At 30.8% G+C, this 25,704-nt stretch overlaps 3 protein-coding genes across 3 annotated transcripts in view; 2 read left to right on the top strand and 1 right to left on the bottom strand.

Moving 5' to 3' along the window:
• Positions 1 to 5,392: 5,392 nt before the first annotated feature.
• Positions 5,393 to 5,968, top strand: LOC108914719 (NEDD8). The gene is made up of 3 exons (XM_018720587.2): positions 5,393 to 5,544; positions 5,613 to 5,743; positions 5,809 to 5,968. The coding sequence occupies exons 1-3, from the start codon at positions 5,527 to 5,529 to the stop codon at positions 5,897 to 5,899; spliced, it is 240 nt and encodes a 79-aa protein (XP_018576103.1). The 5' UTR covers positions 5,393 to 5,526; the 3' UTR covers positions 5,900 to 5,968.
• A 119-nt stretch (positions 5,969 to 6,087) lies between these two features.
• Positions 6,088 to 17,983, top strand: LOC108914720 (transport and Golgi organization protein 6 homolog). The gene is made up of 5 exons (XM_018720588.1): positions 6,088 to 6,183; positions 6,500 to 8,577; positions 8,732 to 8,930; positions 15,385 to 15,536; positions 17,654 to 17,983. The coding sequence occupies exons 1-5, from the start codon at positions 6,126 to 6,128 to the stop codon at positions 17,948 to 17,950; spliced, it is 2,784 nt and encodes a 927-aa protein (XP_018576104.1). The 5' UTR covers positions 6,088 to 6,125; the 3' UTR covers positions 17,951 to 17,983.
• Positions 17,984 to 18,115: 132 nt separating this feature from the next.
• Positions 18,116 to 25,704, bottom strand: part of LOC108914725 — a 32,364-nt gene continuing 24,775 nt past the window's right edge. Inside the window, exon 5 of the mRNA XM_018720594.1 lies at positions 18,116 to 18,859. Coding sequence (XP_018576110.1) covers positions 18,606 to 18,859 — 254 coding nt within the window. The 3' untranslated portion in view covers positions 18,116 to 18,605. The remainder of the gene's footprint in view (positions 18,860 to 25,704) is intronic.

Below are 25,704 nucleotides of genomic sequence, written 5' to 3'. Positions count from 1 at the left end.
TAAAAAGTCAAATTTGTGATTTTTTAAAATTATTGAATATGTTGGGCTCAATATTTTTCAAATTAAATTTTTAAGATTTTTTCCATATCGCTCACTGTTTCAATCGTCATTTGAAGAAGTGTGAAAGTTACAGATATTTATTTTAAAAATTAAAATAATGACAGCTATTTTATTATTATTGTACAAAATTATACAATGACGTAACTTTGTATACGTACGTATTATATATTTTTTTTTCTCAAGTTTAAAGACATAAAATTTTGATAGCCGGATGACTCTTCTTTCATTTAAATTTTTGTGAGGTTGATTTGATCGATTAGATCAAGTTATAACAAATTTAGTGCAACGCGCTCGGGGCTTCGAGAGCTATACTCGGGGGCCGCCCGTCTCATTTTTCGTACGTTAGAAAAAAAATTTTACAGCCTTCAATTCGCATTTTTGGAAAAAACTTTATTAACATTTTTTATGTAAAATTTCCTGTCCTTTCGAATGGCGCAGTTAATTTTTTTTTAATTATATTTTATATATTTTTCAAAAACTGTAATTTTGCAACTAATTTGTTAAATAAATAATTTAGCGTACACTCTACAGTTGGTAATTTTTTATATGTTGTTTCTGACAACTTTACAAAGCGAAAAATAAAAAGTTCTCTCTTCCAGTAATTTTCGCGAAGTCAAAATCTATCTTGACTCCACTATGAAGCCTGCGCGCGGGAGAAGGAGCGCCGGGCCCGCGCATGCGCGTGAACGTTGCTCTCGTCGCATGCGAGATTTTTTACTTGAACGTTTCAAATTCCCGATCGGCTTTTTTTTTGACCTTGGGACAATTTGTTTATAACCCTGTTGTGCACTTTGCTACTTCGTTAGTTGTAAAGGGCAACTTAATTTCAACTTTTTGAAATTTTTTAAGTAAAACCTATACCTACGATATTAACATCTAAAATTAACATTTGGTAATTAAACAATTAGTCGTAGAAAAGCAAAACGAAATTAATTAACAAATAGCTGCAGTAACAATTTCACGGTCAATCGAATCGGTCTTTGGTACACATGTTGGTCATTGGATTGACCGTCTTTTCCATAAATTTCATCAACATTCATCGCTGTTTGCAGTAATAATGCGCAATTTTCGAAAATTGATATTTCCGCGTTCGACCTTTATTTTATAGTTAACAAATTATTGAAAAATGACTCTAGGTACCTTAAATTGTAGATAAGTTAATTGCTTACAATATAAAATGACTAATATTCCGATAGGCTGTCTAGATTTTTGTAGGCAGTAAAAAAAGTGAAAAAACGTAAATTTGCAACTTATTTGCAATTTGCCAACTTATCGTCACTCTTTTTGAGTTACTTTTTTGATATTATCATTCTACATACCCTTCCCCGTCATAAAGCGCAATAAAATGTTTACTAATAATTTTTTCAAGTTATCAGATTTTACGATCTAATTCGACTGGAGTACTAATGCCACCTCAGAAGTACATTTTTACATATTCCATATTAGGTACTAGTAGGACAAGTCTGCATGATCTACCGCGCGTACCATACCTATTAACTCTTTTTACATTTTATTTTTTTCAAGGGTGACGCCTAAGTTGAAAATCTGTTAAATATTGTAGGCAGCATCTTAAATGGGGTTCAGAAACATACCTAAAACTTGTATTTTGTGCACTGTGTATATATTTGAAAGAGCATTGGACCTAAACTATAACCTTGAAGTATACCACTTTTTTAGTTCTTATTCAATGTTGAGGAAAAGTTAAAGTGAAATATCTGCTTCTAGGTAATTTTAACGACTCTACCTTGTAAAATATATAGGGTGAATTAAATTCTGGTCGCGGTAGCACCGAAATTAAAATATTTTGTCTGAAGTTAAAAAATTATTAGACTATGGTTCTCAAAGAAATTAGAAGTTTTAAGATTTAAACAAAATATTTTATCGGTACTTAGTAAGCAGGATTTTCCTCAACAAACGACTGATCTGTGGACATTTTCTCTGTTTAGCTCAAATAGTTCAGCTCAAATCGTTACTTATTATGCTCAAAAAAACAACAAGATTCGGTTTGCTTAGAAATCATTAAATATATTCTCTGGAAATTGTCGATAAAAAAAATTATAAATACTCAAATTAAATTATTCTCATTTTAGGGTAAGGATTTATCATATTGAAATGTGTTGCTGTAAAAAAAGTGTTTGTAAAAAATTGTTCTTTACATATTTAATTCATCTGCAGGCATTTTTTGTTTGGAACTTTCAAAAAGTCATAATATCGTTGATCTTTCTCAAAGGAAGCATGTTAAACAAATGCCGTCGGAATAAACAAATTTCTGCCAAAAACAATTGAAACTGCAACAGAAACAAGCACAAAGTTCGTAGGCAACCATCTATACATTCCCACTTAGCAATGTCTTAGTGAAATTTTGGTTACATGCGTACTGTATAGTATTTCCACAAATTATATTTCAGACGTTATACATTTTAATGAACGTTCAAATTAAAAAAAATGCTCATGACATATATATTTTATATAAAAAGTTTTAGTAGGTTTTAGCTTCTAGCTTTATAACGACGATAATACGTGTGTCCATAGTGAGCAGTATTAATTTAGATCATAGTTTGTACTGTGTGTGATCTGTTATTATATGTGTATTTAGTTTTATATGGATATTTTGTCTTCCAATATATTTTATACTTTTTATTTTAAATTATTCTTAGGTATACAAGTGTATCATATTTGTTATATAAATATATGTGATAAATGTTGAGAAAATAAATGTTTTAATTATTCGCAGGCCTTCATTTCCAGCCAAGAACTTTTTAAAAAGAATTAAGAGTAATCAGACAAAAATTCGAATACATAAATTAAAAAATGGCAGGTACAGTGAAATATAACAAAATCTAAAAACATCTTTAAGTGTGTAATTCGTATTTCAGTGTTAAACCCCTTCATCGAAAATAAATTTAAATATTGATTAGTTTTGCTAGTAAATTATTTGATGCTTTATTCTCAAATTTAGTCCAAAAATATTGCTTGGTGTTCTGCTGAAGTCGGTGCCGTAACAAGGTATAGGCAGAGTAGGCACACGCCTATGGGTGCAAACTGCTAAGGGCGCATGTAAAGGAGTTGAACACAAAAGTTTTAAGAAATATTTTTGCAAAAACATTCTGGGAATTTTTGTAAAATCTTTATAGTTTCTGAGAAAAAAATTATTTAATACTGAAATGCGATAGTGTTTACATTAGTTCTTTAAGTACCAACAATGGTTTACGTGTATAGCAACTCGGGAATTGATGGATATCGTTTTAATTTAAGGTGAAGCAAGACGGGCCCAAATGTGTTTACACGTCGGTGGACAAAATTTTGAACAGTTATTGTAATTACTTTATTAACTAAAACCACAAATTAATTGTATTAATTAATAATAACAATAGAGGCAAAAGCAGTTGAATTTGTTGACGTAAAATAGATGTTTTAAATTTTATTTATTTCTTTCCTTGGGAAAAAATTCTTTCAATTTTTTGTTTGTTCATTTTGCCGCCGTGCCAGTCGCCGACTGCATGCTTTGCCTTGACCAGTTTCCAGTGCTATGCAGAAGTGTATTTTTAAAATCATTTTTGAACTGTCCTTCCTGATTTTTTTTTCAAAGTTGTAAATATTTGTAAGAGTTCCCTGTACGTTCAACAATTTTTTCCCTGTATATTAACTTATTATGTTTTTAATTCTGGCTTATTACTAGATTTACTTTTAATTTTTTTTTTACAAATAATTAGGTACTTATGTACTTAATATTTTTTTTGTTTCTACAGTTGTCTTTGTGTTTGTTTGTTTATACAGGGTGATTGAAAAAACCGCTGACAGACTTCTAGGGTAGATAATACATAAAAAATTAAGACGAAAAGTTTTAATAAACATAGGGTCGCAAAAGCCTCCTTAACGAGATACAGGGCGTCAAAGTTTCTGTAAAATTAAACATTGTCTGCAATAATTCCAAAATGCCTGAACATTTCTATTTCAAATTTGCTATGCGTAGTTAGCACCTTAAGACCAATGTTTGATGTACTGCTCAAAATTTTATGAGCAGCAGTGTCGTAGAGACGGGGTCAACGTGACCTTTTTTTAAAATATTTTCTACGCCCCTGCTAATTTTGTCAAACGGGCACTATTTTCGTGTAAAGTGTTCAATTGTCTATCGAATTGGTCTCTTGCAAAATTTGAATTAAAGCAACCATTTTTAAGAGAAACACCTTTGTAGAAAATTTGTAAATCCAATTTTATTTTCATTCATTTTAGTTTCGCATAGTAGGCTTGTGCTATTCAAAATAAAATTTTTTTCTTTTTCTTTTTCTTTCTAGTCTTTTTTTTTCTGGTTTATGTCTTTGAATGAAAGAAAGTAGCACCCCTTGGTTTTATTTCTCACTACTTTTTTCTACGTTAGCCTATTCCAACAAGAAAAATAGCTTTTAATACTACATTTCATTAAGAAACTTTTACTCTTCCCATTTTTTCGTATACTTAATGGTTTACGAGCAAAAAACTAAATTATTTTTCCTTGATTGACTGATTAGGTACACATAATTAGTATAACAGTTACCAAAAACAATCGTCATTTTTGACATGATTTTCGCAAAAAATTTTTTTTTATCAATAGGAAAAGCTATGCAAATATGAACTAAAAATTTAATAAAAAAAATGTAAGCTAATTTTTTCGGCCATTTTGAGATTTGAATATTTTCTCAGGGGAGGCCCAAATTGAAAAACTGTATTGGAAGTACCTCCTCTAAAATTACTTTTTAAGCACCTCCTTAAAATATTTGCACATCATTATGAAACACCTTGTATATTAAGTGAAACAATTTATCATGTTTTATTTGCGTGTTTTTATTACATTTTTAAAAATAAAATGTTTGGTTTTGAGTTTTTGTTTATTGTTAACAATTAAGTATGGGCGCAAAATTAAAAGCTCGCCTCTAGTAAAATTTCTTCTAGTTACGGCACTGGCTGAAGTTCATGGTTCTGCTAAAAAAATTAATTGATAAACGGTTGCAAAAAATTTGCAAATCGCCCTACAAATTGCAACAAAAATTAATTACTTAATTAAGATAAAAAAGTTCTAAAATTATTTATAATTTTAGCATAGGGTAATACGATCCTAAAGACATAAATGTGTCCCAAAAGGTGCGATTCCAAATTATAAATAAGAAGCTTAGGTAGAACATGTAAGTATTACTTGTTTTTGACAAAATATTCATTTAGCAAAAAGTCGCTTACTAAATATTTACTCAAAATGTTAAACAAAATAGGTCACAATTGGGTAGGTGTATAAATAACATCCTGTACAGCAATTTCGTACAGGTTAGACAACTGAACTGCATTCCCTGTTTTACCGACGTCCTTTTCAAACTGTCTATCACTGACAGTTTACCATTTGACCAGAAAACCTCAGTAAATTCGTATTTAGGAGATAATTCATTGTCTTACCTTCATATTTTATAAACTATTAGTAGTTGAAATTGAAAAAGTAAAATGTTGATCAAAGTCAAGGTAAGCGTTATAGGTTAGAGTTAGGTTATGAAACGTTGGGTAACAATTTTAATGACTTGTATTTCCAGACACTGACCGGTAAGGAAATCGAAATCGATATAGAACCCACGGATAAGGTGGAAAGGATCAAGGAGAGGGTAGAGGAAAAAGAAGGAATACCTCCACAGCAGCAGCGGTTAATTTTTTCTGGGAAACAAATGTACGTTTCACATTTCGATTATCCGGAGTGTTTGGTCTCTGTTAATACCTATTTGTCGTTTTTAGGAATGACGAAAAGACGGCGCAAGACTACAAAGTTCAGGGAGGTTCCGTTTTGCATTTGGTGCTGGCCTTACGTGGTGGAAGAAACATTTAATTTATATTTTTTTATTGTAAGTCTTGTTTAGGTCTCTTTAAATTATATTAACATTGTATTAATTAAGTGAAAATATGTAATTTTATTAATAAATCTTTTTTTATTTTCATGTTATGCATATTTCTCTTTGTTGTGGTGAGCTTTTTCATTAGTTTGTGTTTGTCCTTTGAAGAGTGCAAACTGCAAATGTACCTCTAGTTTCAGTAAATTTTTTTAAGGTAAAATCATGGAAAAGACAAAATTAGTGAATTTGTTAAGTGACTTGAGTAGTGATGGGTTACCAGGTATTGTAATACATTTAATTTAAATAATATTGCTGTTTTATAGGACATTTATCCAAAAATTAACCTCAAAATATATTTTTACCTAAGTTGATAATTGCACCATTTATTACCCAATGGTATAAAGACAACTGTCATTTGTACAAGTTCTACAGAAATCTGTTGTTACGGATACTTGAGCCATTTATTAGTCGATAGTGTACATTACATAAAAATATTACAGAAATCTGTTAAAGATTAGAAATATTTTTCCTGCGCCATCTATTAGCTAATAGCTTAATTAATTAACTAAATAAATGTCATTTGTATCCATTTTCAGGTAGAAATCATTCCACAGAATTATTGGAAAATAAATATAAGGAAATTTGTAAGCAACTGGATTGTGATTATGAAAATATCCGTAATGCTTTAAAGAGCACGACTGATTTGTATTTTTCAAATGAAATAAATACGGATTGGAAATATATTTGTTTAAGTTTATACATTTTGCACTTGTTAAATAGAGAACTTGTCTCTCAAGATGAATTATTAAGTGTACAGCAAAGTAAAACCATAAAAAATTGTATAGATAATATTGTAATAGTCGGAATTCTGACAAAGATACAATCAAATTTGCCTTTTTATGTAGCCATACACCAACCAGATCCTACAGACATATTTTTAAATTATAACATCTTGAAATGTACAACGCACGGCCTCTGTGAGCTTCTCAAATATCCAATTTTAAGGTTACTGATTTTACCAGACAGCTTGAGGGCGATCTTAGTGGCAGTTTATCAAATATGCTTTTGTCCTTTAAAAAAACCCGACCAGAAAACCGAAAGAAAATCGTCCGTAATGTCTGAAGAAATATACAACAAACTTACCGAAGAAAAGACCTTATTTTTAAAACTGTTACAACACTTACGTGCAACAATCCACCCTGGAATATTCGTCAAAGAGACCATGGCTATATTTTACACAAGTGCGCCAAACTGGTTCAAAAAATCCGTGTCGCATACGTTGACGAGTATCATTCGATCTCAAAACGGCGTAGAGCACGTGGCTGTGGCCCTACTAGATGGCGCTAACGACGATAGCGCCAAAACCTGGAAGATATTAGAGGTGTTTTCTAAACTGATCCTGAGCTGCAAGGATTTTCCAGATTTCCGGGACAATATCTGTAAACAATTGACCACGATGTTGGACAAGGTCACAGATGAATCTCTAGTTTTCGAAAGAATTTATACGCACTGCACGAAAGCGATATACCACGCTGATGAGGAAATGGGAAAGAATATTTTTGTAAGGAGAATTGTAGTATTCTTCTTGTACTTCACGTACAAGGATCATAAGTTTGAAGAAGGCGAATTTTTAACGAATAAAATTAAACAACACGTGAGATTGCTTCATGCGGTTTTTGCGGAAAAGAGTGTAGATAATCCAAATTTGCCCGTGAAGCTATTGACTCCTGTGGTGAATGTAATCTTTAGACTATACGCTTTTACTTCCAACACCAGCCTTAAAAATGTAAATACTGAATTGAAAGACGTGCTAATTTCTTTCCTGGATTCAAATTCGGTGGACCAATTCATATTATTTGATAGTTTCTTGTTTGGAATCAATTCAAAAGAGATTTTAACTTTTAGAAATGACATTATATTAAAAACAGAGAAAGAAGATGTATTGTTAAATTATTCTGATCATGCTGTGACGTATTCAGTAGTGGAAAATTCTGATTGCTTGCTAGATCTCTTAAAAAACAGAACACACATCAGAGTGAAGTTGTTTGGATACCTTTTAAATTGTTTGGTTCATAAAGATAAATATTTTCATAAGTCCAACGAGGGTCTGCTAAATATTGAAACTGAATTTATGAGCGAGTTTGTTGAAAGGAAGCTAACGGTGTACAAACTTCTCTCCGACCTAGCAGAAGACAAAGATATACAAGCTGTTATTACTGACGATCCCCACGATATTATTAAATACATAAACAACGTTTTGGAAGCGGCGATTGCCAAGTCTGTGCACAAAACCACAGATTTCGATAGTGAAGAATTCCAAATCTTTTTCACCATTCTCATGATTCTACAAATACTTGTGATCAATTCCTCTAAAATCAATTTAAAAGTTTTTAAGATTCTAAACGTATTGCTTGAGGTTATAGAGAACGAAACTGTAAATAATGAAGTTAAAGATCTTGTTGGTAAAATATTGGAAATATTAGAAAGAGGTAAAGCGAAACCTAGGAGAATGGTAGTAGAAGAGGTAAAATCAGAATTAGATAAGGCCCTTGAGAACATTTGCGATCCTCTACTTCCTGTGAGAGGGCATGGGTTAATGAGCCTGACTAAGCTGGTGGAGAAAAAAGACAAAAATGCCATGGAAAGGAAGCAATACATCCTAAATATTTTCCAGGTGAGTTGTAAAGTTGAAAACGCTTAATATTTCTCATATACTTTACATTTTAAAGCTAGTAGTAACTTTTAGTTTTCGTCACCTCAGTTATCATTGTTTTTTTTTATATGTAGATATCTACAAACAGCAATAAAGTTATAAATTCTACTTTCAGCAAAGTTTGAAGAACGAAGACTCTTATATCTATCTCAGCGCCATAGGAGGGTTGTCCGCGATGGCTGACCTTTTTCCAGATACGGTTTTGAAGATCCTTTGTGAAGAATACTCAGATTCATCTAGAGAAGATAAAGACGATGGTCATGAAGTTCGCATGAAACTTGGGGAATCTTTGGTGCGAGTGACAAGACTTTTAGGTAAGTGCAAAAAATCAGAAATATATCCTATTCTGTATTTGCCAGTTTAAGAATATGCTTGTAGTAAAACTGAAAAATTGATCATCCTGTTTACTGCAGTAGTTGAGGCATTATTTTAATTATTGTGCTTCTCGTAATAGGTAATTGTTATTTAGAACAAAAAATAAAAAAAGCTGTAAATCCCTTTATTCACATCACTTGAATTAGCGCTGTAACTAAATTATGGTAACAATGAAATAATGTGAAGCGTAAGATAAGGATGTTCACACAATAAATTTATAAAAATTATTGTTATTAACTTTGGCAACAATGTACAGAATTAATTTAATTTTCTGTATAAGTAATATTTGTAATGAAATATATAGGATGTTTCATAACAAAGAACTTGGGTACAACTCTATAAAACAAGATTAATAACTATTTTTGTACTAAATAACGTAAATATACAGGGTGTCCATAATCTCTTGAATGTCGATCTAGTGTCACAAAAATTTCCTTATTCGGTACTTCTTGCAACAGCATCGTTTTTTCCCGACAAAAAGTAGACTCCAATTATCAGCTCTTTCTTGACTCGTATACATGCTTCCTCATAATATCGCACAAAAACTTGAAATGAAAAGACAGGAATAGAAAAAACAAAAATGAATTAATCGCTTTTATTTGAAATTGACACATTTTCACGTTAGTGGCGTCAAGATAGCTTAAAATTACGCATTATTTCGAAATAATTATGGGAAGCATGGATTTTCCTAAAACCTTTTGAAATTACTTGGAGATAAGTATTAGAAAAAAGTTATAAACTTATTTTTGTACGCTAATTGTTTTTTAATTGTTTAAACAATAATAAATAGTTTTTTTAAGAACATTTAAAATAATTCAATGAATTTTAAATCGAATTCTTTCAAATTGACAATATAGGGGTTTTCGATGTCGCTGAACAAGAATATGAAGTCGAAATATGAAAATTCAAAATGGCTGATCCAATATGTCCGACTATTTTAAACAATTTATTTAACAATTATCGATTTTAAATCAAACTCCCTAATATTTGTAATATAGGGGATTTTGAGGTCGCTAAACAAGAATATGATGTCAAAAAATGAAAATTGAAAATGGCTGATCCAATATGGCCGACTATTTTAAACAATTTACTTAACTATTATCGATTTTAAATCAAACTCGTTCATATTTGTAATATAGAGGTTCGAAAAATGAAAATTATAAGTGGCTGAAGAGGTTTTATTGAAAATATGTTTTATTTTTTAAAAAACAAAATTACAAAATAATTAATTTTTAAATCTCATCGAGTTCTTGCTCTTCTTCAAAAATAACTGGGCAATTAAGGCTTTAAGCCAATAAAATTGAAAAAAAAACACTTAAATACAAAATTATCTCCTCCTATTCATTTATTTATTCTTTAATTATTTTAAAAATGGATCAATATTCATATATAAATATTAAACTCATACATTTACAGGTTTAGTATAAAAGATATATTAGACTCGTATCTGTGTCTACATCAATAAGAGAATCGCAATTTCAGATACAGAATATACGTTTTAAAAATGAATATTAAATCAGTTCATCAAAAAACGTTATTTTTTTGCTGTTATAACAATTTTCCCCTTATTACAATAAATAAAAAAAATATTTTTCGCTGGATTTACTTAACTTAATTGTTTGATGGTTTATTAAACAAAAAAAATAATTTTTTTTTGTACATTATTAAACTTTATTTAACAATAAACTTATTTTTGTACGCTAATTGTTTTCCAATTGTTTAAATAATAATAAATAGTTTTTTAAGAACATTTAAAATTATTCAATGAATTTTAAATCGAATTCTTTCAAATTGACAATAAAGGGGTTTTCGATGTCAATGAACAAGAATATGATGTTGGAAAATGAAAATTTAAAATGGCTGATCCAATATGTCCGACTATTTTAAACAATTTATTTAACAATTATCGATTTTAAATCAAACTCGCTCATATTTGTAATATAGAGGTTCGAAAAATGAAAATTATAAATGGCTAAAGAGGATTTATTGAAAATATGTTTTATTTTTTAAAAAACAAATTTACAAAATAATTAATTTTTAAATCTCATCGAGTTCTTGCTCTTCTTCAAAAATAACTGGGCAATTAAGGCTTTAAGCCAATAAAATTGAAAAAAAAACACTTAAATACAAAATTATCTCCTCCTATTCATTTATTTATTCTTTAATTATTTTAAAAATGGATCAATATTCATATATAAATATTAAACTCATACATTTACAGGTTTAGTATAAAAGATATATTAGACTCATATCTGTGTCTACATCAATAAGAGAATCGCAATTTCAGATACAGAATATACGTTTTAAAAATGAATATTAAATCAGTTCATCAAAAAACGTTATTTTTTTGCTGTTATAACAATTTTCCCCTTATTACAATAAATAAAAAAAATATTTTTCGCTGGATTTACTTAACTTAATTGTTTGATGGTTTATTAAACAAAAAAAAAATTTTTTTACATTATTAAACTTTATTTAACAATAAACTTCACGAATTTTCCATGAAATATTTTTATTTTTTGTTTTTTTCAACTACTATTCCAATTTTTTAAGAAAAATAAAATGCACCATCTTAAAGTAGAGATTTTAAGCTTTAAAAAGTGCTCTCATAAAGTTTCAATATCACATTTACAACTATAGTTTTTGATCTATAAAGTATGTGATTTTTTAAAATTATATGTTGGGCTCAATATTTTTCAAATTAAATTTTTAAGATATTTTCCATATAGCTCACTGTTTCAATCGTCATTTGAAGAGTAATCTATGAAAGTTACAGATATTTATTTTAAAAATTAAAAGAATGACAACTATTTTATTATTATTGTATAAAATTATAGAATGACGTAACTTTGTATACGTATTATATATATTTTTTTCTCTCAAGTTTAAACTCTTGACTCTTATTTAATTTTTGTGAGGTCGATCAAAAGTTCAGTGTAGCGCGCTCGTGGCCGCGTGCTCTTCGAGAGCTATTTTGGGGGCCACCCGTCTCATTTTTCGTACGTTAGAAAAAAAAATTGTACAGCCTTCAATTCGCATTTTAGGAAAAAAACTTTATTAACATGTTTTATGTAAAATTTTGTTTTTTTGAATGGCGCAGTTATTTTTTTAATTAAATTTTTTTATATATTTTTCAAAAACTAATTTTGCAACTAATTTGTAAAATAAATAATTTAGCGTACACTCTACAGTTGGTAACTTTTTATATATTGTTTCTGACAACTTTCAAAGTGAAAAATAAAAAGTTCTCTCTTCTAGTAATTTTCGCGAAGTCAAAATCTATCTTGACTCCACTACGTTATAAAAAATAAAAAAAACATCTTAGATTAATTTTATTACTGTAAAATAAGATCTAAAATATGTTTTTAATTAAAGTTTTAAGGGAACGTGTTCCTTTTACATTCATTTCTGCGGCCAAACTCGAACTCCTCGATTTTATTTCACCGACTCGTCGATTACTTTCGTTCGAAAGATACGGACTGTTATAAAGCGGCGTGTAAGCGCCATCCCAACTGTAAATATCGCGATATGAGAGAATTCCAGGCAATTCGTTAAAACGTCGTCGCCGTATTGCGGTTTCGGCATTGCCGGAGATGTGCAATAAAAACGGACGTGATATAAGTCGCGAAGGTACTGTTCGATTATATGACCGCTCGTGGGGAAAATACGTGGTACTGGCTATACAAGGTGGGCCGGAAAAGAACACATTAAAATAGGAGTACTTCATTTCAAATTCCAGATGGACGTTCATGTTTAGTTTCTCCTGAAAATGAGAAGTGCAGAAATTAAAAAAAAAACAACTTTCCGACAGAAAATGCATATTTTTTTAATAAAAACCAGAGTGTAGGTACCGATTAATTTCGTGGTATTTTGTACTAGGGTTGACTTTTGAACACTCTCTACGGTGGCTCCACAGGTTCTGTAGCGAGGTCCGCCTCGGAATTGGAAAATTGACACTCTGGAGAAACACCCATCTTTGAATTGTGACAGTCTCCAACGAATTGCTGATCTACAAACTATTAATGTTTGCTTTGTTTCAAATTTTGTACAATTCGAAAGTGTGAAGAAAATTTTCACGCGTTCCTGCACTGTTGGCGGTGGCTGGGCGATTATAGACATGCGTGGTTAATATCGTCTGCTATGGTTGTAAGTTTTAACGGCAATCGAGGCCTCGTAAAGGGGTTTTCGGGAAATTTTGGAAACATGCGTGAATTTTTGTTATCCCGCGCTGCGACTTCCAAAATGCGGTGTAAGTCGCCTGCAACTTTCTGCCTATGATTTTGTAATTATAGTGGGAAAAATTATCGAATTCTCGTTGAAACATGGGTGAAATTCGCCAATTTATTTAAAATACGATTGAAAATATCAAAATTCAGCCACTAATTGAAAGTAATTTCTTAAAATTTATATAAATGCGTTCTTTCTTACTGACTAATTGTTCGTTTTCCTTGTTCGTATCTCTCATATGGGTCGTAACTAATTCATGTGGCCATTAAAACTTTGTCGGTTCTTCATAACATACCAAATAAAAATTAAAAAACGTCATTAAAACGTACGACATAAAAAAATGAAGTGCACTTGTAATATACCAGATGCGTTACTCCATACAAAGACCCCCTTGTTCCTTTAAAACTGTACTCGTGACAGTGGCGGAGTAGCACTATTTTCCCCAAAGGCACACGATTGCATTAAGGAACCTTTTTTTCTTTTTTATTTTTGATGAGAGAATATTAAATAGTTGCTAATAATTTACTGGATATTTTTTACTTTTATTAATTGTATAATAAAGTATTATCATTAAAATCAATACAGGGTGTTTATTAAGTACTTGTACAAACTTTAACAAGCCGTTGGGGACCCATTTCCATAATGTGCATATGAACTTTTTATCTTAAAATTAGTCAAATATTCACCCATTAAAGTTTGTACAAGTACCTACTTAATAAACATTCTGAATAATTGAAGCAAAAATAGATTCGGCTAGAAGTTGTGTCAATTTTTTTTTAAATATGAACATACTTTTGATTATTTTTATAATTATGAAAGTATCAGCTGAGATTTGTGGTCTTGGCTAATCTTTAATGGCAGATTTTGCCACAAAAATTAACAAAAACAAATTCCTATAAATGTATGTCCGGAAACGCTTCCTTTTCTAGATTAGATACTGGCCATTTGAAATTAATTAAATACCTACTTAGTTTATTTTTAGTTGCAAAAAACAGATGTAGGAAGTTCATACGATTTTATTTTACTAATGTACAATTTTATAAAGGCTTTAGTGTTCTACAGTAATAGTGAGCCTATTTAGAATTCATTTGTGGATAATGAAAAACAAAAACTGAACACAAAATTTAAATGAAATCGGTCCATCCATTTTTTTGTTATTTAAAAAATAAGAACTTTTTAAAAATACTTTCAGGTCAATGTTTTTCCGCGGAAACGTGATATTTCGAACAAAAGTGACATATGTCATCAGTCACAGAAAAAAAGCAATGCTGACTAATATTTTGAATCTATCTAAAACTTAATTTGTTGAAAAGAAAAAAATTGAAATGAAAAACTATAAAAAATTCATTGCGTCCTCAAATTCGCCATTTTTACTGGGCTAGTCCGTCACTGGCCTGAGCAAGAGTTCAACATACCAGCATCTCTAGCAGGAAAAAATAACTGGGACTTGGATGTTTCAAAATTAATATTTGCAAGGAGACTAGTGGTATTCGGAATATTTCGTGGTAACGGTATTAACAAATTGCAAAATATAAGTATGTCGGTATTATGTATCTACCTGCCAGATAATGATTAAAACTCATCATTAAAAATTATAGTTAACTGTACCATGCGCATGTCAGCAGGTAGAGAAAAAATAAATAAATCTTAGAATTTTCTTTTTTCATTTTAAAAATTGAACGTTTCGTAAAACGTCTTTTCTTCAAGTAAGTTTACGAAAAAACGACATAAAATATTATAGGATCGATTTCAATATGGCCCATTTTAGGTAATCGGCCACATGCAGCATCAACGAGTTCAAAAACATTTCACATGACGTTATAAGTCTAAAAATAAACTCAAATGTACGATCATTATGGAGTGTCATCTGGATATTTTTCGTGGTACATCTGTTGTGCAAAAAAATTAATTACCGTACTAGTCACATTAATATATTTTTAATTTCAGCGCTATTCTTGCGGTTCTTTTTTTATTACATTTGATTAGCAGATGTGCGGAATAAATCTGTTCATTTAACAGATAATAAACGGTACAGCGGTCATCTGCGTGGATGAATGACATTTTTCCGGAATGCAGAGGCAGAAAAGTGTTTTTACAGGGTGATTACTATTAATTTAAGAACCAAACTATACGAGCAGATTTTAAAGGTTACAATTTGATTTTAAGGTGACATGGCGCCGAAGTACAAACCACTGCTATTGAATACGTTTCTGATGGGAGCTAAAGATGAAGATGACTTGATCAGGGCGTCAAGTCTGTCGAATTTGGGAGAAATATGTCGAGTCTTGGGATATAAATTGGGAACGATTGTCACTGAGGTAGGTGTGAACTGAACAACTTTAAAATTAACGATCATGTACTTTTAGTAGAAGTATAAAGATGATAATTACCATCCACCTAATTTTTAGTTTCGACTTTGGAAAATCTTGTAAAATTCTTTATTTGCATTCTAGTATACAGATCTACCACAAACAATTTTATGAGGATTTTGACTGCAACAAATCTTTATAAAAAAAAAATCGATAAAGGAACATTTTATATTATTAAGAAATATTTCAGATGTTGAAGGAACAATTAATAACATTCCTAATATTTTTGGACATACTAATATGAAATCAGAAATTATGATAAACCTAAAAAAATTCTTAACATGTTCTAGTTCTTAATAACTTTTATTTTATTTTTTTGTATTGAAAGATTAATACTTTGTACATTCTTTTGGTAATATATATTTGTTAATATTTTTCATCGAAAAAAAAACATTTTTGACAATAATTTGAAATTTTTTTTTTTATTAAACAGAAAATTATTTTCCTTAAACCACTTTGATAATAAATTTTTATAATATATATTTTTTTCTTTAAAAAAAATATTTTTTCTCAAAAAACTATATATTTAAAAAAAAATTTTTTCTAAACAAAAATTTATTTTTTCTTAAAACTTCATCAAGTAATTTTCATCAAAAAATATTTTTTCAAAAGATTATTTTTCTCGATTTACATTTTGATTTGGAAAAAATTACACAGGTACACAAAAAAATGTCAAGACCTAGAGAGTAGGGGTAGACCCCCCTAGCCCTCCGTTTTTGGGGTCGCTGAAACCGAATATGACTATTATAGTCCAAGCATTATAGAGAAATGCTTACAGAAGTTATTACCTGGACAAAAAAATATGACCGTTTAGAAAATTAAATTTTAAATTGAGTTTCTTGTTCTTTAAACTCGATCCAATATGGCGAACATGGTTAAAAAAAATCGCAAAGTTGAAAAAAACGGTTTTTCTAAAATAACTAAAAAAATATAGCACGGATTGAAAAATTTTAAATGAGAAAGTTGTAGGTTTTAAAAAGATCTATCGACTGATTTTTTGAAAGTATCGATTGCTTTGTTACTTTTCGAGATATATCGAAAAAACCGTTAAAAATCTTCTCTTTTCGCTTCTTCTATAACTCGTTTACATTTACGTGCCCATATTTGCTATTTACTGCAAGCATAGCCCACGGCAAGCCAAAAAAGTACATTTTTGAAAAATTTAAAAATATTAATTATTTTTCGAGATATATCGATTTTTTGAAAAAAAGGCGCTCTCGAAAATTGGCTAGATCTTCTCAGCGGATAGCCCTACAGTAACGATTTTCGGTTTAATTTCTTCGTAAAGAGTTATATTATATACGTTTTGGCTGTATATTGTTTAATCTTCTATTGAAAAATAATATTTTATCAAGTGTGGAAAAAGGCCAAAATTCATCCAATATTTAAAAACCGTGAAAAAAATGCTTGCATTAAAAATTATAGAGCAATATCGGTAATGTCAAATTTTACTAAGATTGTATCACATAACAAAATTTATTTTTCTGTGTTTCATTAAATATCACACAGTACAGTCAAAACGCAGCTTCATTGTTAATAAACAATTACAAATTTAGCTACATTTATTCAATATGTTTTAAATACCTAAGTAGATGATAGCAGCCAAACGGATGTAAAGTTTGTACAGATTTTTCTAAGGCCTTTGATAAAGCTGATCATGTCATTTTAATCAGTTGGTAAACCGCAACTTATTGCAAAATGCAACAATCTTTTTTTATAGTTATATTATAAGTTTTGCACTAAAAATTGATTTCTATTGAACAGTAGAAGCTAGGTATTATTATTTATTAGTATAACGATTTCGAGATTAATGTTGCTCTTTGGGGAATAAATACTGTATGATGTGCTTTTCGATATGAGATAATAGAAACAAAATTTTAGCAATATTTGTTGACATGTAGTTGCAGTTATTATATTAATTTTATAATTTTATAATTTTAAGGGCCAGTACTTTGATTGTAACCATTTGATTTAGTTAACCAAGTCTTAACCACTAATAATACCGCCCCCAGTATCTACTAAGACTTTCGTACCTACCTTTTATCTTTAAATCCTACTTTTCCAAGGTTCTAGTTTGTGTTCACGCCGTCATCACTACAGACAAGTCTCCAGAGGCCCGTCGCGCCGCTGTCACAGTCCTGAGGCAGCTGTTGGCGGGTTTGGAGAGCGAGATGATAGCCTTTCTCAAGGACGATATCCTTCCGATCTACAGGACTCTCAAGGAGATCTATGACAACGACAAGGACGAAGTCGTGCGCCTCCAGGCCCAACTGGCTTTGGAGGAACTCAACGAGAACATGAGGAACTTTGTTTTCCCCAAACCACAGTTAAACGCCGAGAAAAAGATTATTATGTTGAATTGATGGATGAAATAAACAGAACTTGTTTTAATTGGATTTTTTTTCTATTATTCCTCGACAGATGTAAAAATCTATTATAGCGGTTTGAGAGGAGGTGGATAGGATCAGTCGTTAAAAAACTGTAAGTATTGAACACTAACAAAAAGGACACTTAAGAAAATAAGAGAATTAAAAAATTGAACTCACTTTATTCATACCTCTAAGACTTGCAGGACAATATCACTATTATGTCAGTAAATAAATAAAACTAACACCAATTGCATACTATACCCAGTGTTCTTTAAATACGTGAACTTTCGCGCAGTCTGCCGTCCGCGCGAAAGTTGAGGCAAACACCTGGTATATCACAGCGATACGCAATTGTCTTAAGTTAAGCGACCCTCCTTACAATAAATATTAATACAAATATGCGTTAAAAAATAGTTAGATACGTCACTTGTAATACTAATAATTTACTAAGAATATCTTACTTCACCACTAATTTATCACAAAGAATGTTGTGTAGTGGAATGTATTAAGGTCACACATTAACTGGTTTCGAGTAAAAAAAATAATCCATACGGCGACGTTGCTCAAACTCAACACCTTCGGAGTGAGATCTAGGTACTTCAGGAAACAAAAACGAGTGGAGGCTCCCCGAGCCAACTCCGTTTCTAAGTTATTTGCTGTTCCTGCCTTTGCTCCTTCCTTCGCAGCCTTCCACTTCCGTCACGGTGCTGCAACTACTAGTGGAAATCTCGGAGGCTATGGAGATGTTGTCGAACTCCTCTATGATCTTCCTGCCGGCGATTTTCAAGGCTATCGCCACGATTCCTATGACTCCAGCGATGGCTAGCATCGTGATGACGAAAATGGGGACGATGTTGCTCTTGTAGGAGGTTTGGGTTGTTGTTTGAGTTGCCTCTTCCTTAACTGGAACAAGAATATTGTATAAAATATGGTGGCGTTATGATTGAAAGTCTTTATAGAAAATAATAAAAATTAGGAAATAAAGAAAGTTGGGGAAATTGGGATCGGTTGAAACAAATATGCTAAAATGCTTATTAACATGTTTTGTGTTAATGTTAATTTTGTTGTTTTTGTGTCGTTTTTATGTCGAGTTTCCTCAATTTTTTTATTTTTTTGGTTTGAAAAAAAAATTAAGTTTTAATTACAATTTTTCTGGTTTTTACACATCTTTAGCTCTATATTTCTAAAAATTATTTACATTTTCATATTTTGAAGTCGTACCTTTTTTTATGTTTTTATCCTTTGAATTTTATTTTATCTGTTTATTTTTCTGTTGTGAAAATCGACACTTAATGAAATTAATTATTAACATTTATTTTTATTTATTATTAATTATTCTTGAAATTAGAACTATTTATTTAATAAAAAAAAATAATCACTATAGTCCGGGCGAATGAGACCAAAAACATGCCTGTTTAAAAATCCGGTTTAAGTCGAATTTTATGGTCTTAAAATTAAGTAAAAAATACACATAACAAAAGCCTAAATTTGTGTATTTGTAAAGGTCAAGCGTCATATTGTTTATAACAAAAGAAAAAAAATTTGCTCTTTTTTTCAGTTTGTCGCTTACATCTCCGAAAATAAGCCTCTAATCGACATTAGGTATACTAAGCGATTTTGAATCTGAAGACATTTGCTACAAGGATAGGTTTTTGTGAAAGCTCGCAAAATTTTTTTATATTGCAAAAGTAGCAGTGAAAAAAAAAGTGGAAAATTTTCAGAATTAAATAAAAGGAACAAATTTGACTAAAATTGGATGAAACTACAAAAACAAAACTGTTGGGGTGCTCAACAAATACCCGCAATCTGGACCCCAATTTCAAAATGGCGGCCTATTGCAAAATTATAAAGTCGAAAAAACGAGCGCGTATATCTTCTGCCCAAGTTAACATATCGAAATTCAGTAAAAAATGAACGAAATGTAAACACATTATCTCGCGTTTGTGTAAATTTCAGATTTTTTAAGTTTTAAAATAAAAGTTATTAAAAAAACGAGTCCTTATCTCGGCGATTTTTTAATATACAGATTTTAAATCAAATAGTGCTTAAAAAACATGAATTTAAAAAAAAGCGTCTCGATCCGACCAATAGGAGCCGAGATATACAGGGTGGCACAAAAGTATGGAAACTCCTCCTGGAAAATAACTCATCAGGAGTGCATTTTCTTGAAAAATGATAAATCCAAAAGATTTAGGATTTTTCCCTGGCTATTCAATAGCGACCTTGTATTCGACCTTGACCTTCAAGGTCATTTCAAGGTCAAAATTGATTTTTCAAATAGGATAATAGGACCCCTATTTTTATTGCAGATTTGGAAAGAGCAGGAAATTTTACGTCCAAAATTGGTCTTGACCGTGACTTTGACAATGACCTTCAAGGTCAAATGTGGGTCGACTTCCAAAAGTCCCCGTACGGCAGAACTTTCGAAGAATGCATTTTGGGAAAAAATGTTTCAGACAAAAGTGTAAGGATTTTTCCCTGGCTATCTGATGGTGACCTTGGATTTGACCTTGACTTTGACCTTCAAAGTCATTTGAAGGTCAAGTTAATGTTTTTAAATGGGAATCCTTATTTTTTATTGCGGATTTGGATAGAGCAAGGTCAAGACCAAATTTGGATGTAAAATTTCCTGCTCATTCCAAATCCGCAATAAAAAATAGCGGTTCCAATTTGAAAATACAATTTTGACCTCGAAGATCAAGGTCAAGGTCGAATATAAGGGCGCCATTGAATAGCCAGGGAAAAATCCTAAAACTTTTGTATTTATCATTTTTCAAGAAAATGCACTCCTGACGAGTTATTCAGGGGTTTCCATGCTTTTGTGTCACCCTGAATATTTTTTTAAACGGTATTCTCGCTGTTCTATTTAATTCGATCCTTTTTTACCAAAATTTCGATATCTTGACTTGGGTAGAAGATATACGCACTAGCGTCTTCGACTTTATAATTTTGCAAAATTGCCTAAATTTACGAGAATATGCCTTAATAGTCCAAGCATTCTGTCAGATTAATGTTAAATTTGCAGAAATTATTATCTGGACAAAAAAAATAAGACCGTATGGAAAATTTTAAATTGAGTTTCTAGTTCTTTAAACTCGATCCAAAATGGCGAACATGGTTAAAAAAATCGCAAAGTTGCAAGAAAACGGTTTTTCTAAATTAATTAAAAAAATATAGCACCGATCGAAAAATTTTAAATGAGAAAGTTGAAGGTTTTAAAAATATCTATCTAATGATTTCTTGTAAGCGCCGATTGCTTTGTTACTTTTCGAGATATATCGAAAAACCTTTAAAAATCTTCTCTTTTCTCTTCTATAACTCGTTTACATTTACATTACCGTGCTTGCTATTTACTGCAAGCATAGCCCGCAGCAAGCCAAAAAAGTGCATTTTTGAAAAATTTTAAAATNAAAGAAAACTGTTGGGGTGCTCAAAAAATACCCGCAATCTGGACCCCAATTTCAAAATGGCGGCCTATTGCAAAATTATAAAGTCGAAAAAACGAGCGCGTATATCTTCTGCCCAAGTTAACATATCGAAATTCAGTAAAAAATGAACGAAATGTAAATATATCTCGCGTTTGTGTAAATTTCAGATTTTTTTAAGTTTTAAAATAAAAGTTATTAAAAAAAAACGGTTTCCTTATCTCGGCGGTTTTTTAATATACAGATTTCAAATCAAATAGTGCTTAAAATAGTGCTTAAAAACATGAATTTAAAAAAAAGCGTCTCGATCCGACCAATAGGAGCCGAGATATACAGGGTGGCACAAAAGTATGGAAACTCCTTGAATAACTCATCAGGAGTGCATTTTCTTGAAAAATGATAAATCCAAAAGTTTTAGGATTTTTCCCTGGCTATTCAATAGCGCCCTTGTGTTCGACCTTGACCTTGACCTTCATGTTCATTTCAAGGTCAAAATTGATTTTTCATATAGGAACCCCTATTTTTTATTGCAGATTTGGAAAGTGCAGGAAATTTTACGTCCAAACTTGGTCTTGACCATGATATTGACAATGACCTTCAAGGTCAAATGTGGGTCGACTTCCAAAAGTCCCCGTACGGCAGAACTTTCGAAGAATGCATTTTGGAAAAAAATGTTTCAGACAAAAGTGTAAGGAATTTTCCCTGGCTATCTGATGGTGACCTTGGATTTGACCTTGACCTTCAAGGTCATTTGAAGGTCAAGTTAAGTTTTTTAAATGAAAATTTCTATTTTTTATTGCGGATTTGGAAAGAGCAAGGTCAAGACCAAATTTGGATGTAAAATTTCCTGCTCATTCCAAATTCGCAATAAAAAATAGGGCTTCCCATTTGAAAAAACAATTTTGACCTTGAAATGACCTCGAAGGTCAAGGTCGAATACAAGGGCGCCATTGACTAGTCAGGGAAAAATCCTAAAACTTTTGTATTTATCATTTTTCAAGAAAATGCACTCCTCACGAGTTATTCAGGGGTTTCCATACTTTTGTGCCACCCTGTATATTTTTTTAAACGGTATTCTAGCTGTTCTATTTAATTCGATCCTCTTTTACCAAATTTCGATATCTTGACTTGAACAGAAGATATACGCGCTAGCGTCCTCGACTTTATAATTTTGCAAAATTGACTAAATTTACGAGAAAATGCCTTAAATACAGGTTCCAAGTACATTGGTGTAATTTTTACATTCGACACCGTCTTCCTCTGGATATTACATAAAGACAATTTGTTTTTTTTTTTGTTATTATGAATTTCTCAGCTTCTGAATTGACTGTACGTAAAGATTTTCGTCCCTCCTTTGTGTTTTGCGTATACAAAGTCGTCTTAGTCGCGCTGTTCAGAGCGAACCACGAACAAAGAGCCATTAATTCAGTGAATCCACGAAAACCGTATAATCTGGTCGGTGACATGCAACGTGCTGCACTCAACCGTTCAACCTAGTTCGAGCGCACACACAATCCTAGCTTGGAGATTACAAAGTAATGTGTGATCTCTGCAGGAAGCAGGTTAATGTATTACTAGAGGCTCCGGATTAGACACGCTCGCAGGACGCGAGCAGTTTTACCACTCTCTTGTGATATAATCCAGAAGCTGGTCGCACGTCGTAAAAACATCGGCCTGCTCTAGAATCTCCATATAAAATAGTGTGGAAAAGAAAAGCCTGTGCTCACTTCAGAGCGATGGTAAATGCAACGCGTCTATACGGGCTGTATAAAACAACTAAAATTAGTATTAGAGAAAAATTTGAACAAACTGTTATGTGATAACTACCTACACAACTATTTACATACTAGATTTGAAATTCAATTAGTATGTCTTGAAAAACGATTACTATCTCCAGCTGTCAGTTGATTAAGTTGTATATTTATTAATAAATGATGACATCTCTTGTACGGTTTACACTAATTAAAATTATTATCTATGTAGGTAATCTAATTTCCAATTATGGTCATTTATACAGGGTGTCCCGCTAAGGCCGGCGAGGTACGATATTAGAGAAAAAAAATTTGATTAATAAATCGACCAAGAGAAGGTTAGCGTCGTGTTCCTCAATTCATTATCACTATTTATTTTCTGTTCACTAATTTGCGAATAACTTGATAACAAAAAAAGATATCGAACCCTATTTGGCGACAAACTGTAGCTATTTTTATGCTCTTCAAACTAACCTATAAAAAGTTTTATCCTGCTATTTCACTTGTTTAAAAAACGTGAAACAACCTAAACGTTGGTAAATAGCGCCCATAAATAAACAACACTTTCGTTAGAAATTTCAAACTTATACTATGTTCAACAATTTTTTGTGCATTTATGTAAAGAAACCTATAGCATTGTATTTAAAATTTTTGATAATAATCCATAAAACGGCATTCTTTTGAAATAACGCCATCTATAGGTTTCCATATTGAGATTCATGATATTACGCATTCACCACGAGATAAAGCTTGAAAAGACCCTTCCAACGAGGGGGGAAATGGGCTTTCTATGGGCTTTTGATGAGCCAATCCTTAAAAAAATGCATTTTTCTAATAAAACATTATGGGCTTCTCCCATCCTTTCTGTCGAAAGATAGAAGAAAATGTCAATAACAAAAGTTATGCCCTATGAATCCGGCTATCCTTATTTGTACTATTTTAATATTAGGGTAGTCAAGATAGCTTAAAATTACGCATTATTTCGAAATAATTATGGGAAGCATGGATTTTCCTAAAACCTTTTGAAATTACTTTATTAGAAAAAAGTTATAAACTTATTTTTGTACGCTAATTGTTTTTCAATTGTTTAAACAATAATAAATAGTTTTTTTAAGTACATTTAAAATTATTCAATGAATTTTAAATCGAATTCTTTCAAATTGACAATAAAGGGGTTTTCGATGTCGATGAACAAGAATATGATGTCGGAAAATGAAAATTTAAAATGGCTGATCCAATATGGCCGACTATTTTAAACAATTTATTTAACAATTATTGATTTTAAATCAAACTCACTAATATTTGTAATATAGAGGTTCGAAAAATGAAAATTATAAATTACAAGTGTACGAGAGTATAACCTCAAAATGGACAAATATGTGAATAATACACTTTTTAACACACTGATAACTGCAGCTTACTCGAAAACATAAAAATCATATTCTTATTCCATTTACAATAATAATTATTTAATTCTTATAAACGAAACACGCTTTTAAAATAAATGAAACTGTAAGTAACAAAAAAATATTAGCTGTGCTCACTGCTTAGCTTCGTCACATAAATTGACAAGAAAAACAACTTTCAAAATTCCCCTTCGCAAGCATCAATAAGAGAACTTTTATTCACAATTTCAGATACAGAATATACGTTTTAAAAATGAATATTAAATCAATTAATCAAAAAACGTAATTTTTTTTGCTGTTATAACAAGTTTCCACTTATTACCATATATAAAAAAAATATTTTTTGCTGGATTTACTTTTTTTAAGATCTTAACTTAATTCTTTGATGGTTTATTAAAAAAAATTTTTTTTGTGAATTATTAAACTAACAATAAATTTCATGGATTTCTCATGAAATCATTTTATTTTTTGTTTTTTCAACTATTATTTCAATTTTGTAAGAAAAATAAAATGCAACATCTTAAAATAGAGATTTTAAGCTTTAAAAAGTGCTCTCATAAAGTTTCAATATCACGTTTACAACTATAGTTTTTGATCTATAAAGTATGGCCTAAAAAAGTGAAATTTGTGATTTTTTTAAATTATTGAATATGTTGGGATCAATATTTTTCAAATTAAATATTTAAGATTTTTTCCATATCGCTCACTGTTTCAATCGTCATTTGAAGAGTAATCTGTGAAAGTTACAGATATTTATTCTAAAAATTAAAAGAATGACAACTATTTTATTATTATTGTACAAAATTAAAGAATGACGTAACTTTGTATACGTACTATATATATATATTTTTTTCTCAAGTTTAAAGACATAAAATTTTGATAGCCTGATGAATCTTCTTTCATTTAAATTTTTGTGAGGTCGATTTGATCAATTAGATCGAAAGTTATAACCAATTTAATGTAGCGCGCTCGGGGCCGCGCGCTCTTCGATCGAGAGCTATACTTGGGGGCCGCCCGTCTCATTTTTCGTACGTTAGAAAAAAAATTCTACAGCCTTCAATTCGCATTATAGAAAAAAACTTTAATAACACTTTTTATGTAAAATTTCCTGTTCTTTCGAATGGCGCAGTTAAGTTTTTTTAAATTATATTTTTTTATATATTTTG

This window comes from Anoplophora glabripennis, unplaced genomic scaffold (assembly GCF_000390285.2).
Source record: "Anoplophora glabripennis isolate ALB-LARVAE unplaced genomic scaffold, Agla_2.0 scaffold746, whole genome shotgun sequence".
NCBI classification, from domain to species: domain Eukaryota; kingdom Metazoa; phylum Arthropoda; class Insecta; order Coleoptera; family Cerambycidae; genus Anoplophora; species Anoplophora glabripennis.
The sequence above is the reverse complement of the archived record's forward strand: the minus strand, read 5'-3'. Positions and strand labels throughout refer to the sequence as shown.